The 14,570-nt window shown below is 55.2% G+C and overlaps 4 protein-coding genes across 4 annotated transcripts; 2 read left to right on the top strand and 2 right to left on the bottom strand.

Annotated features, from left to right (window-relative positions):
- Positions 1-149: 149 nt before the first annotated feature.
- IWZ02DRAFT_467793 (uncharacterized protein) lies at positions 150-2,101 on the bottom strand (the record flags this gene model as incomplete). Its single annotated transcript, XM_066768587.1, has 2 exons — positions 150-301; positions 421-2,101. 2 exons carry the CDS (start codon positions 2,099-2,101, stop codon positions 150-152), a joined length of 1,833 nt encoding a protein of 610 aa, XP_066626553.1.
- Positions 2,102-6,224: 4,123 nt separating this feature from the next.
- On the bottom strand, positions 6,225-6,843 carry IWZ02DRAFT_443201 (mitochondrial distribution/morphology family 35/apoptosis). The gene is made up of 4 exons (XM_066767007.1): positions 6,740-6,843; positions 6,651-6,688; positions 6,535-6,605; positions 6,225-6,486 (listed from the first exon to the last, which is right to left on the bottom strand). The coding sequence occupies exons 1-4, from the start codon at positions 6,778-6,780 to the stop codon at positions 6,385-6,387; spliced, it is 252 nt and encodes an 83-aa protein (XP_066626552.1). The 5' UTR covers positions 6,781-6,843; the 3' UTR covers positions 6,225-6,384.
- A 172-nt stretch (positions 6,844-7,015) lies between these two features.
- IWZ02DRAFT_370247 (exosome complex exonuclease-like protein Rrp6) lies at positions 7,016-9,599 on the top strand (the record flags this gene model as incomplete). Its single annotated transcript, XM_066764489.1, has 4 exons — positions 7,016-7,366; positions 7,424-7,597; positions 7,655-8,211; positions 8,258-9,599. The coding sequence occupies 4 exons, from the start codon at positions 7,016-7,018 to the stop codon at positions 9,597-9,599; spliced, it is 2,424 nt and encodes an 807-aa protein (XP_066626551.1).
- Positions 9,600-11,022: 1,423 nt separating this feature from the next.
- IWZ02DRAFT_143142 (major facilitator superfamily domain-containing protein) lies at positions 11,023-14,148 on the top strand. The gene is made up of 6 exons (XM_066761793.1): positions 11,023-11,489; positions 11,827-12,332; positions 12,441-12,523; positions 12,581-12,693; positions 12,745-13,047; positions 13,114-14,148. The coding sequence occupies exons 1-6, from the start codon at positions 11,241-11,243 to the stop codon at positions 13,888-13,890; spliced, it is 2,031 nt and encodes a 676-aa protein (XP_066626550.1). The 5' UTR covers positions 11,023-11,240; the 3' UTR covers positions 13,891-14,148.
- Positions 14,149-14,570: the final 422 nt, after the last annotated feature.

The raw sequence follows: 14,570 nt of genomic DNA, 5'->3' as shown, positions 1-14,570 counted from the left end.
GACGGAAATTGCCACATGCATGCTCGCGTCCGTCGCGTCTTCCCCTGCCACTGTGCGGCCATCGAAAGGAACTAGAGTAGGAACGGATTTGAGAATATGTACGCGCGCGCGTGCGTGCTTGCGTCTCTTGCAGCAGCAGCAGCAGCAGGTTACAGATGGCGCTTGTTAGAGATCTCCTCGTAGACCTGTATGGTGTCGCCCTCGCGGAAGTCGGACCAGCCGTCGAAGCCAAGGCCGCACTCGGTGTCCTTGCGCATCTCGGTGACGTCGCGCTTTTCGTGCTTCAGCGAGGAGAGGGTGCCTGGTGGGAGACGGCGGTGTTAGCTACGCGTAAATGACGCAGGAGAAGAGCGGGATGGCAGAATGGAGGGAGTATGGAAATATGGAAGGAGGGAAGAAAGAATGAGGACACAAACGTACCTTGATAAATGACCTCGTTGCGCCTGAGCACCTTGACCTTGCTATTGCGCTCAATCATGCCGTTCTCGACGCGGCAGCCGGCAACGCGCACTTTCTTGCGGCCCTTGATGTTGATGTCAAACTCCTGCAGGATCTTAAGCTCGCCCGTGATCTTGTGCGTGATGAGCGGCGGCAAGCGCTCCTCGAGCACCTTTTTGATGTCGTCGACGAGCCGGTAGATGACATTGTTCTCGATGAACTTGACGCCGTGGTAGCTGGCCAGGCGGCGGATGTGCTGCGGAATCTCGACGTTGAAGGCGACGATGTAGCCCTTGACCGCCGATGCGAACTCGATGTCGAACTCTGACACGGTTCCAACGCCCGATCGCGCGATCTTGGGGCGCACCTCGTTGTTGCCGACCGTCATGATGTAGTCGCGGCACGCCTCCTCCGAACCCGACACGTCGGCCTTGAGGATGAGGGACACTTCTTCGCGCTTCTTCTTTTCCTCGCCTTCTTCTGCTGCCTTCTCCATGTCTGCAACGTATTTTTCAGGGTTCTCGATTTTGGCCTTAATCGCCTTGGCGATTTGCTCCTGTCTCCGAGCTTCTTTCTCGCGCTTCTCGTGCTCCTGGCGGCGTGCCTCTGCAATGGCCTCCATATCCTTGGCCAACTTGATTCTTTCCCGGGTGACGGTGCGGTACTCGATGGCTTCGTTGGCCCTTTGCTCGTTTGGTGCTTCCAAGAATTCGTCTCCGGCCTCTGGCTGACCACGCCAACCGTCAATCTCAGCCGGCATACCAGGGCCGACGCTTTCCACTTCCACGCCGGCTTCGTTGCGCATCGTCCGCACACGAGCAAATGTTGTGCCTGCCACAATGATGTCACCCACTTTCAGAGTGCCGCGGCGGATGAGCAGTGTCGCAACACGTCCCCTCTCTTTGGTTGAAGCTTCGATGATATGGCCCTCCACGGGTCCAGTAGGATCGGCGCGATGGTCAAGGATTTCAGAGAGCAATGACGTTGCTTCCTCCAGATCTTGCATCCCCTGCCCCGTCTTTCCAGACACCGGAATAGCTTGGATATCTCCGCCAAAATCTTCCACGTAAATGTCGTGACGCGTAAGGTCCTGCTTGACTCTCTGAATCTCAGCGCCCTCCTTGTCAATTTTGTTGATGGCGACAATCATGGGCACACCAGCTGACTGTGCGTGCTTGATGGCTTCCTCCGTTTGTGCCTTGACTCCGTCGTCCGCTGCGACGACCAAAATGACAATGTCTGTAACGTTGGCTCCGCGCTGCCTCATATTGAGGAACGCAGCGTGGCCAGGGGTATCCAAGAAGGTAATTGTTTTCCCAGAGGAGAGGGGCACGTTGAAGGCACCAATGTGCTGGGTGATGCCACCAAACTCTGAAGCTACGACAGAGGACTTGCGCAGAAAGTCGAGAAGAGTGGTCTTTCCATGATCGACATGGCCCATGATTGTCACGACAGGCGGACGTAGTGGAAGCACCGACTTGTCTTCAGGTTCTGGAGTTGGATAGAGATCCATGTCTTCTGGCAAGGGAGGAATGGGCTCAAAATTGTATTCGGAGGCGATGAGGCCGGCGTTTTCGGCGTTGAGAATGTCGTCGGGACGCACATCTTCGTACCCAAACTCCTCCATTTTCTTCAAGAGCGCCTCTGCCCGGACCTTCAACATATTGGCAAAGTTGGACACAGTAACGTACTCGGGAAGATAAAGCGGTGTAGGCTTGTCAACAGCTTCGGCCTTTTTCGCTTCCCGTTCTTGCCTCTTCTTGGCCTTTCGCTCAGCTTTAGCCTCTGCTTTCATACCGCCCTCGAGATCAAAGTCCTCATCGGGCACCTTGAATGACTTCTTGTCTTTCCGTTTTCGTCGTCCATCGTCGACCTCATCCTCATCTTGTGCGAACCTGCTCGATCTTGATGACTTGCGCTGTGGCTCTTCAGAAGGTAGCCTCCAGGCCGGCCGTTTTGGCATTGGCAATGGTTGCTCAGCGGGCGCTAGGGCTTCCTCCGCAGCTCTTCTAGCAGCAGCTTCAGCCCACGTCTCTTCACCTGTGGATTTCGATGTTGATCCTTGCTGGCTTGAAGTTGGATCACCATCTTGGAAAAAAGCCGCTGCCGATGCGGTCATCGCCCCAGCATCTTTTGGAGGATTCGTCTCTACCAGGCGGGACAGGCGAGTACGTCCCAGCTGCGAAGTTGACTGTGGCTCAGTGAAATCAAGTTCCTCAACAGGTTCTGGGACACTGTCTCTTGAGGCAGAGTCAGTGACAGGTGGAGGGTTTTGCTCTGCCGCCAACGAGCGCCTAGGCGCAGGCCGTGGTGCAGTAAAATCAAACTCGTCAGTCTCGTCGGCAGCCGTGGGCTGGGTCTCCGGTGGGGCCGACACCTTTTGCGGTGTCACCGTCGCTCTGGCTAATGGCACTGCTCCAGTAAAATCGAAGTCGTCCGAAGGATCATGGTACTCTTCCTTCTTCTCTGGAGCATTGATGTTTGCGACTGGTACGTCAGGGTTTTGTTGGAACCTTGATGTTTGTCTTGAGGCCGACGTTGTCCTAGTAAAATCGAAATCTTCTGAAAGATCATGGTGATCTGCATTCAAGGCGGGGTTTGAATCTGTCATTGCCGGCGTCTGTTGCGCGGCCGCCGTTGGCCTGGTAAAGTCCGATTTGTCAATGGGCTCTTTCGGCCTTGATTCAGTCTGTTGTGCAATATTCGCTTGCTCCGTGGACAGCTCATCAAAGGATTTACGATTGTAATCCGCAAAAGACATAACGGAGCTGTTCCCACTCCCAAACAGAGCTGGGTGAGCCGGTGCGTAAGATTTAGGAGCGGCGGTTGATCTCGCAGAGTTCGCCTGCTTCTGTTGGAGGCTTTTCGATCCCAAACGCGTCAATATGCTTGAGAATTCTTGAGAATCGTATGCTGACGATTTTTGACCAGCAGGCACCGATCTCAGACCGTTTACGAACCATTCCGGTTGGGAATCTCGATCCCGAGATCTCTTTGATGCATTCACGCTTCGTTGGCCACCATGTTGTCTATTCTGATGTCTTGGTTGCCCCGGATTGAGATGTGACCATGTGGATGTCCTTTCAGCATTGAGTCTGGAGCCCTTGGGTGGATCTGTCGCTCTATTGAAGCGAATTCGGAAATTCGGAGCCCGTCGAATTTCAGCATCTATAGAAAATGGAAGTTAGCCTATTTTCCGTAGATTCAACGTAGCGCCACACTGCGGCAAAGCTCTGAGCAGCAGCTCACCAGTTGATGCCAACGGTGGCGGGCTTGCGTATGCCTGTTGATGACCTTGTCTCGTGTGGGTACCATTTCCAGGCCTTGAATCTCCTTGCGCGCCTCTAGAGTTCAATAGTGAAAGGTTTGGATGCGTTGAGTTGGCCGAGGGTTGGGACTGTTCGCTCTGTGGCTGTTGGCTTGGTGCCGTGGACGCTCTTCCCACCCCCACGGCGTCCATAAAGCTCAAGTCGTCGGCAGCATCCTCAGCGGATGACTTGGGCGCATCTTGTTTTTCTGATTGCGCATTCGACGTAGTTGAGATGTTGAGCGGCGAGGCATGCGTGCTGGCGGGATGGCGATTCCCTTCGGCCGATGGTCGTGAATCAGACTCGACGGCAACGTGCGCGAGCCTCTCAAGCCTGGAACTCTCGCGAATCTGGAGTGGGCTGGGGCCGTACGGTAGAAGGCGTGTAGCGTCGCAGGCAAGACGACTAGCACAGAAGGCGCACACGCTGTGAGCTTGACCAGCCTTGGGAGCTTCAGCAGCCGTAAATGGACGAGTTTGGACAAACGTACCCTCAATCTCTGCCTCCGCATAATTGATGCGATGGAGCGTACTAGATCCTGTCGCGGCGCATTAGAAGTTCCAAACCCCCACGTACGGGCGATGCAGCAGCAGCAGCAGCAGCAATGGTGAGTGAGGTGTTGGCCGCTGAGCTCGAGAGATTTCCGGAAGCCACGAGTCAGTCTGGCTTAGCTAAGCCCACGATCGTCCAAATGCTCCCATCTGATTTTACAGACTCCGCGTCTGGTTGGCCACCTACATGTACCTACCTACATGCCTTACAAGCACATCTTCAGCACCATTCTTTTGATGCTACCTATTGTCGGCAGTCATTCACACATCTATCTTATCTGCCCGGTCCAACTATGTTGATCTGCAACAAGCCCCGCCTCGCATGAGTTGAAGCCGACAGCATTCAAATCACACGAGCAAAAAGGTGAGAGCACGGTCATCGTCCATTACCTGGCGAGAGGTAGTCCTTGCAGGTGTTGACTTCAAGATTGAAACGTTTGGATCTGGTGGAAGAGAAAATTGACAGGTAACGATGGACCATGATTTCAACGACGTCAGGCACCTGGTCAGGTGGCAGATAATTTGTAAATTACCTCTCAAGAAAGAGCAGCAGATGAGAGAAAAAGAGATTGGTCAGGAATCTCTAACTGATTTGTTTCTTAAAAGTAAAAGAAGCGCGTACGCGATAAATAAAAGCAACGGAACGCGGCATCCGTGAAGGACGCGCCGCACGGGTACCACCAACGTGACAGCCTGAGGGGGGTGGCGCCGCCAATCAACCGCCTTGAGCAAATCTCGACATCTACAACTGTCCATCTCTAATTCTTTTCCGTTCCTCTTCCCTCGTCGACGCCTTCTCTGTCGCGACAATTCACACTGATTGCAGCTTGCAAGCATCTGGAGTCTTTAACTTATACCGTCCGCTATGACAGGTTTGAAGGCCATCCTGAATCGGGAGTGCACTTTACGCTTCTACAATTGAAGCAATCGCTTCTAGCACACAAGGATTCTCTCAAGCACCTCACGATCGACATGAGCCGCTGGGTTTATAGTCACGACCACTAGACGATTGGGCCCTTGGATCCTTTCACTGCACTGGAAACCCTCGCCATTGACGATGGGTCCCTCCGGTGGCATAAAAAGGGCTCCACATTGCTCATGGATAGAGAGCCTGTCGTCATCGCGGATGCTGATGTGCATGAGGCTAAAGTTTCTCCGCCACTGCTGACCATTCTTCCAAGGTCTTTGCGAGAGCTGACCGTATTCTGTGCGCCTCCAGTTGTCGTAGAGAGCTTGATGGCACCAGAGGACACGCCAGTTGATCGTTTGCCATTTCTCAACCGCATCTACATACATCAAACAAAACGCAAATTCCAGGAGTCTCCACTACGTCAGGTCGTGCGCGACTTGCTAGTCAGTGTCGGCATTCACTTTGTCACGAGCCACAAAAACCCAAGGAAGAGTCTGAAAAGAGAGCTGATTGAAAATGGTGACTTTTTCCGGACTCTTTGGGATAAGGATAAGCACCAGTACATTTCGGCGCCAGCAAAATGGGACGACACCCAGTTCGATGGACACGACCTGTGCCCTCACCACTCCGGACTGTTCATGCTAGAATCCCCGGGATCAGACGCGTCAGACTAAGACGGTAACCCTCTTGATGCTCTTCTGGATCTCGAAGGCCTCGGCCCCTACATGCCGAGTCTCTTTCATGATGATGAGTTCGAAGTTCGAAGACGGATAAGGATTTAAGGATGAATTTGACGATGAGGAGATTGATGACGAGCTCGACGACGAGCTTGAAGATGACATGGACGACGCCGAAGAAGACAGCATGGACAGCGATCTGGGCTCGCAATCGTGGTAGCTCGACCTTTTCTTCCACTTGCGACGTGATGAGCCACTCGCCGCGTGGCGTTCGAATGGATTGGTATCGGTGGACTGCGCTTTGGGTCCGTTTAAGTCTGGCCTATGTATGCATGGATGGTCTTTGGTTATGTATTTAAAGAATGCCGGGATGATGGTCGAAACATTCTTGGTCTTTTCTTTTTCGTGTCATGAAATTATGCTACAGAGTGAAGATGCGCCGGCCCGTGCATAGCCAGCCTTTCCATCCCGTCCATCATACATGTAGATGGCTGGTACAGCTAACGTCCAGAGTTGCCTCTCATGTGCTGGGCATCATTCTCGCGGTTGCTCTCCCTCGCCTCGTCCAACATGGTGTCGATGCCGCGTTCCTTGAGAGCTTTCTGCCACGACTTAGCGGCAGAAATTGCACGAGACACAGAGCCACTTACGCTCAAGCAGCTCTTGTACTGTTTGAACAAGGGCTCGCACTCATCCGTGGTAGCATTGCCACGCAGGAATTCTGTAGAAGGTCAGCGCGGACCGCATCAAGACAACAGGACCTTACTCTCGCTATACCACTTGAGAAAGCACGTGTCGTATTTGCTGGATGACGGGTTAGGTACAGTGGAATAGATGCGAGGGCAAAGGACCCACTCTTTGACTTCGTTGCATTCTGGGGCGAGAGAGGCCGACATGGTGGTTGCGGGTGGGTACAGCAAGAAGTGCAAGGTGCGAGAGGTGCTTTATCGATAGCTAGGGCCGCGCAAGTTATCCCAGAAACTTTGGCCGACGCGAATCTTGAACCCTCCCTCTATCGCCTTTGCGCGCCTCCGTTTGCAACTGCAAAAAGTCCTATCTACACCAGCCCCTTCTATTGTTCTGGAATGACCTAACTGCTGCCCTCTACCGCATACCCCACTGCTGGAGGTCATGGAAAACTTCGCAGAGTTCCAGAAAATCGTCTCCCAATCCCTCGTGGCAACCACCCGCAACACGACCCAAATCTGCGCCGAGGACCTGGGCTTCCACCGCTCGCTCGACCCTACCGTCGGCTCGGCGCTCGATAAGCAAAATGCGCGGCTTCTCGCTCTTGCGGAGCGTCTGCTCGGCAATGCGGCTGCGGGCTCGGAGGTTGTAGGTCCCCGACTCGAGGATACCGACGCCGTCGACGGCCAGTGGAGGGGGATTGTTGATGTGGTCGACAGCTTGCTGGAACGGGCAGACACAAGCCTCGATGAGTACACGGGCATTGTCAAGAGGCTCACGCCCAGCAAGGAGCAGGTGGGTACCAGAGGACCAGCAGCAGTACCAGGCCAATCTGGAATGACAACGACGCAGTCCCCGGCGGCTCCCGCTTCGAAGCCTGGCATTTTGGCCAAAATGTTCCGCAATCAGGACATTCCCAAGCCTCAAAATCTGTTTGAGCATGTGCCGACGAACGACGCAAGTGAATTGTGGAAGCCGCTTCTCACACACAAGCCCCACGCAACGGTCCCACTAGACCAAAGTCTTGTGCTCGACACTGCAGAAGATGGCCGCAGCTTGTCAGTATCGAAGAAGAGGACGAAGGCGCCGATGCGCGAAGCTGACTATCGACAAAGCTACCAGAACCCGTACAAGACCGAGATTGCCAATTACCAATTCCCTCCCTCCGTTTACACAAAGGCAGACCCCATCCCGTACATGCCGTTTGAAAGCACGACCGCAACATTCGTAGACACCCCCGAGGCACTGGATGACATGCTCGCGGAGCTCAAGAATGCAAAGGAAATCGCTATTGACCTGGAGCATCACGACATGCGCAGCTACATTGGCGTGGTCTCGCTCATGCAGATCAGCACTCGCGAGAAGGACTGGATAGTCGATACGCTGAAGCCGTGGAGGCGAAGGTTGGAGTGCCTCAATGAGGTGTTTGCGGACCCCAACATTGTCAAGGTCTTGCATGGTGCTTTCATGGACGTCATGTGGTTGCAACGCGATCTTGGACTTTACCTGGTCGGCCTCTTCGATACCTTCCACGCTTGTCGTGCGTTGGGATATCCACAAGCCAGTCTGGCATCCCTCCTTTTGAAATTCGTCAACTTCCAAGCTCAGAAACAATACCAAATGGCAGACTGGAGGATTCGGTAAGAACGCGGAGCCTACAAGATTTTTTCACTGACTCTCTCGCAGACCCCTCCCGCAAGAGCTATTTGATTATGCTCGCTCAGATACCCATTTCCTTCTGTACATATACGACAACATGCGCAACGAACTCATCGACAAGTCCGACTTTTCCAACCCAGAAGAAGACCGCGTCCGAAGGGTGCAGGAGAAATCAAAGGAGGAGTCGATGCAGGCGTTTTCAACTCCCTTTGCGAATGCCGACAGCGGCCGCGGCTCTATGGGCTGGTTCAGACAGTTGTACAAGAACCCGAACGCTTTCAACAAGGAGCAATTCTCAGTCTTCAAGGCCGTGCACGCATGGCGAGACACAGTCGCGCGGCAAGAGGACGAGAGCGTTGCCTTCATTATGCCGAACCACATTCTTTTCAGCATCGCGCGCTCCATGCCAACAGACAAGGCCGCCTTGTTCAGCGTGGCCTCGTCTCTTTCGGGAATCGCCCGTCTGCGTGCCGACGAGATTGTAGGCACCGTGGTCCGCGCAAAAGAAGAGGGAGCCAATGGACCAGAAATGTGGGAATTCTTCGGAGCAAAGGCTCCCCAATCAAACGCACAGGCTGCATCCACCAATGGCTTCCAGGCCGTCGGCACGTCGCCGGCTTTCCAGGAATTCAAGGCTTCGGCGGCAAAGGACACAAGTTCGCTGCGAGCCACTGTTTCGAGCTTCTGGGGAAACCTTGTCCGCAATGCATTTTCTCGAGAACCCCTTCCATATTCTACCGAGAATGTCCGTTTGGCCGTGCCTCTGCCGCCACTCACTGCAGAGGTCTTTGCGGATCCCAATGATGCGCAGGTCAAGCAGGAGAAGAAGCCAGTTGATCCGGGTGCACGCGCCGAGCATCAGTTTGTCAAAGCTGAGGACCGGCCCGCCACCCAGGATGAAGGTGACGGTGTCTTCACTGTCAAGCAGCTGGGACGCAAGCGCAAGATTGGCGAAGTGGCCACATCACAAGGTGAGGCGGAGCATACGGAGTCGCCGCGTCAGCAAGAAGAGGCGAATGAAGAGGCAATCGACACGGAGCAGTCTGAGAAATCTCGGAAAAAGGCAAAGGCAAATAAGCGAGCAGCTAGAAAGGCCAGAAGGCAAGCCAAAAGGGCAGCCGAAGAACAGCAAGGAGAAAATGACGCGGCTCAAGAAAACAGCGGAGAAGGAGAAGACGGCGACGGCGACGGACAGCCATTCGACTACGCCGCCGAGGCGTCGCTGCTCACGCCCAACGAGGGCGCGGTGAAGGATAAGAAGAAGCGCAAGAAGGAGTTCAATCCGTACGCCAAGGCGGCGGATGTGCCGAAGGGATTGGGCAGGGTGCAGAAGGAGCGCGCGGGCAAGAGCGCGACGTTTAAAAAGTGAGCTCGTAAGAGGCGCTGCTGAGGCATGCAATGCAGACTGTGGGTTTGCGGAAGACTCTCATTCCTGAAAGTTGAGGGCGAGGACTGTGGTGGTGATGGTGGTTTTGCTAGATGAGCCTCAATGGACTCTTGGTTTTGAGGTGTTTTTGGCGAGCATTCGTATGGCTCAGCAGACAGACGGTCAGTCTGCTTTGCTCATTTTCTTTCCTGTCACTTCTCCCTCTTGCTCCTTCGTCACAGCTGCTGCCGCTGTCTGTCTTGCGGTAGGTGCGTGGCATCAGCATACATTTGTTGGTAAGCATCTGCCAGGCGTTAGTGCTCTTCTTCACGGACAGCCCGTGTACCAACAACATATCATTACACACATGATCAAAATCATCAAGAAGATGCAAGATTATGCCGAATGGACGTCGAGCATTTATTTGAATAGAGATGTATGTGCAAAGCGCCCGTCCATCGATCGCATTACCGCAAGCAGCTAGCGGCCAGGCACGCACTAAGCCTGACTCGACCAACCCCTGGACCTGAGGTGGCTGCATGAACTCAAGTCAGCTCAGCCGCCGCCGAGCCACAGACAAACGCTGAGCTTACTTACTTTGGCTAAGGTAGGTATACTTCTGCTGCTTTTAGGCTTTCAGCGAGCGGCGGACAAAGAGAAGGAGGGAAGGCAATCAGCGACGAGAGAGCACGTGGCGGCTTTTCTGTTTTGCTGCTTACTTAGCTGTCGACCTACCTGGCCTCTGCATTACCTACCCACTCAGTAATTGATGGAAGCTGTTCTTGTCCTTGTCGTTGTCGCGGAACAAAGAACTGGAAAGCTATGCGCAGCCCAGGTGCCTAGGTACCTGGATAACTCCCGTCTCGTCCCGTCCGTCTGTTCACGTTTACCTGCCTACCTGCTCTCCCTATTGATCGCTCGACTAGGTGTGTGTGTGTGTGTGTGTGTGAGAGGCGGAGCTTGTCACTTTGTCTCGTCTCATCTCATCTCATCGCATGCTTGGCTTGGCTGTCGTTTCCTATCCCGCTCTTCCTTTCTGTCTCCCTGTCTCCAATCTGTTTCTTACTCTCTCCCTCCCAGTCTCGCATCTTTCATCGTCTCACCCTTCTCTCTTGTCGGTTTGCTTGTCGCATCATCCCGCTCGCTCGCTCTCTCGCTCGCTCCCGGCACTGCATCTACCTCTCTGTCCTTCTGTCTACTCTGTTAGCGCAGCTCCGACGACGTGCGCACTCCGACTATCCATCCAACCAACCACACCCGCGCGGCTGGCTGCTATACCTTAATCGCCGCCGCCGCCGCCGCCGCCGCCGCCGCCACTCCTTCCGCAGTCTTCCGCAGGGTCCAATCCAGTCCAGTTGCGGGAGACGTCCGCTCGTCCTATTTGCGGACCGGACCACAGATCCACCTAGCGGTCTGCCGTTGTGCTTTCGGGTGTGTGGTTGACGGAATTGATTGAGCGCTGCTACCTTTGTATCGTCTCGTCTCGTCTCGTACTCTCAGCGTGCTCGCTCGCTTCTGGATTGTTGCGAGGCGTAGTACGAGTGCTGCAGCTTTCTGACTGTCTGTCTGTCTGTCAGCAAGAGCCGAAGGACGGGCAATTCGAGCTCGACATCACGACGCTGCTGCCATCGCCGCCGCGGCCGCATGGCGACGTCCAAATTGAGCGCCGCTACTGCGGCTGTCGACTATCATCCCGTGCCGCTGACCGAGGAAGGCGACGGCGACGATCGCCGCGTCGGTCTGGGTAATGTGCTCGATGTGCGGCACGGTGGAATTGAGGACGAGGAAGACATTGAGTTGGATGAGTTGAGAGATGGGATTTTAGGTGATGGTGGAGGTATGGGGCTTGATGAGGAGGAGTATGAGGGGTGGGGGAGAAGAAGAAAACCTAAGGTGGGTGTGTTCTCGTTTCCTTGTTATGTTTTTGGGGATGTTAGAGTTTGAGGGCCAGAGGAAGAGGAAGAGGAAGACGAAGAGGCTGAGGTGCGGGGATGATGGTTGGTTTTGAGATTGCGAGAGTGGTTACGGTGCCGTTGTGCTGGACTCGACTGGCCTTGCTTGTGCCACTCGAGTACCGGCAATCCATCACCACCAACCCCGTCCCCTGGGCTCAGGGAACACTCGTACATTTCTCCATTGGATCCCCATGTCTCCAACTACAACTATGCCATCCAATGGCACCGCCGCGTCCAATCAAACACCAACATGCTAACCCCTCACGTGTCCACAGGTCATGTACCTCCTCATCTTCTTCCTAATGAACAGCCTCGCCTTCGGTATAACCGTCGTGCCGCGCATCAACATCTTCACGGGCCTCATCTGCCGCGAAGTGCTGCCGCAAACATGGAAGCCCGACAGCAACGGCGCGATGGGATCCTCCATCAACAGCACGAGCAGCGGCACGACGACAACGGCCACGGCCGCCGAGGGCCCGCCTCCCGTCGTTGTCGGCGGCTTCAACCCGCAGTGCGCCACCGACGCCGTGTCCAGCACGACGGCCTCGGTCGCCTCCATCGGCGGTGCCATCGGCGGCACGCTGTCCATGATTTCGGGCACTTGGCTCAGTGTTCTGTCGGATCGTATTGGCCGCGTCAAGGTCGTCACGTATTGCGCTGTTGTGCTGCTGGCGGCCGAGGCTATGCTGATTGTGTTGGCCGAGGCGGCGGGAAGGGGCGATAGTCTTGCGCCGTTTGGGTATCGCTGGCTTTGGTTGGTTTGGGTGTTGGATGGACTGAGGTTTGTTTTCCCTTTCTCTCTCGCATTTTGAGATTGGCTTTGGTGACTTTGGCATCTTTCTCCTCTTTTTCGGATGTGATGGGAGTCTCGAGCTGACTGGCTCTGCAGTGGATCTTTTTCGACTATCATGTCAATGGCTGCGGCATATATCAGTGACACTGAGCCCGAAGATAGACGGAACGTACAGCAAGGTAAGCGCAATCCCACCCATCCATCTTTTTAGCCGCATTCATCAACAAATCCTACAGGTAGAGTGCACGGCGTCTTGTTCATTGGAATAGCAGTTGGGCCTGCTCTCTCCAGCGTAATTCTGAAAGCGAGTGGTCAAGATTCGCCGCTCCTCGTCTTCTACATCTGCATCGTAAGACGACCAGCCTGCCATGTATAAGCCCCTATTCTCACGCTCAAACAGATTGTACGCACCTTGTCTGTCTTCTACCTCTTCTTCTGCGTTCCGGAGAGCTTGCCGAGAAAACGCGTTGAAGACTTTAGTCTCCGGACCATCTTTCCATGGCAGCAACCGGGCTCCAAGGGGCTCGGCATCAAAGAGAAGATGGGCAAGCTGAATCCGACCAAGTGGTTGGACAGGATGGCTCCGCCCGTCCTCATCGGCAGTGCGGCACTCCGTCACAACATCAAGATACTTGTCGCCATCAACGTCATTTGCTATGCGGGCGCCGTCTCCGCAGGCGAAGTCCTGATTCTCTACCCTCAGGTAAGCAAGCTGTCTCAGACCTGCAGCACACTTCCATCGCCGCCATGCTCACTTATCTATCCACAGATGGTGTTCAAATGGGGCAACCTGGAGAACAACTACTTCATGTCCGTCATCAATGCCTTCCGCGCCGCCGTCTCCTGGCTCGGCATCCCCATGCTGATCTTCCTCTTCCGCAAACCGCGCCAGCTACTGCCTCACCACGTGGCCAAGCCGCCGCCATCAACGACGGACTCGCCGTCTTCTTCGTCGTCAACACCAATCAACACGCCGCCCGCCGGCCCCACAGACACGCCCAACAGCTCCTCCTCCGACTCGCCGCATCTGCAGCTCGCCTCGCCCGCGCCACTCCCCGACGACGTGGCAGACACGGCCGCAACCGCAACCACAACAACACCACCACCACCACCACCAGGACCAAACGACCTCATCCCGCCCCAAAACCTGTACAACCCGTGCCCCGGCCCCGACGCCCTAGACCGACACCTCATCCTAACAGCGCTCCTCTTCGACATCTTCGGGTACAGCGGATACGCTCTGTCGCCAAACGGTGTACTCTTCACGCTGTGCGGGGCGCTGGCGGCGTTCGGCGCCATCGGGCTGTCGACGACCGAGGCCGCCCTCACAAAGCACGTCGCGCGTCACCGGGTCGGGCTCCTTATGGGCGGGCTGGGCGTGCTGCAGGCTGTTGTGAGGATTGTTGCGCCCGCTGCTGTTAATGCTGTGTATGCATGGAGCGTGGCGTGGTGGCCTGGGTTGGCGTTTTTGGTTGTGGCGGCGTTGTTGGGGTTTGGGGTTGCGTTGACGGGGTGGGTGAGGGTGCTGGATATGAGGGAGGGGTAGGTCCATTATCGTGGTGGTGGTTGTGGTATGTCGTGAAGGAGGAGCCGGCTGTTGAGGTGGATGGGCTACAGAGGCTGCGGCGCCCGGTTTGGCATTTGGGCGTTTGCGTGCCGACGAGGCGGTCGATTTACTTGATACTTCTTTTCCTACGTCTCGGCCCGGTGTTAGGTTTGTTCCAACATGTCCCTCTCCCTAATCTCTCTTACCAGACAGGCGCATGTACCTTTCCTTACATAGACCGCTCTGCACTAGCACCATCAGCAGGAGCAGAAACATAGCCAACCGACTCATAGACCGATCACCCCAACTTCCCACCCAACCAAAAACATTACTATATAATGTGCAAAGTCCGCCACTATAGCATCGCCCCCTTCAGTCACGCCGGTCCGCTGGCGTGGTTGGAAGGGGGACAGCTGCCGGCGCGCAGCATACGCCAGGCGTTCGAGCCTGGGCTTCTGCACTCCAGGTGCAGGGGCGTATAAACCCGCCGTCCCCCTTTGGCCCGGGGGATTGGAGATGGGTTTGATAGCCCGCGGGGGGAGACCCCCGCGGGTGAAGTTTTGCTCTTTCTTTCTTCTTCTTCTTCTTCTTCTTCTTCTTTTTGCCTGCTGCTGGGGGTGGGTGGGTGTCGTGAGGTTGAAGCTGCGCGCGTTCTTTTTGTTCTTTTGCTGCGAGGGAGG

Source organism: Phyllosticta citriasiana (assembly GCF_038021145.1).
Source record: "Phyllosticta citriasiana strain CBS 120426 chromosome Unknown IWZ02scaffold_2, whole genome shotgun sequence".
NCBI classification, from domain to species: Eukaryota; Fungi; Ascomycota; class Dothideomycetes; order Botryosphaeriales; family Phyllostictaceae; genus Phyllosticta; species Phyllosticta citriasiana.
Note: the sequence above shows the minus strand (reverse complement) of the source record. Positions and strands in the feature narration are given on the sequence as shown.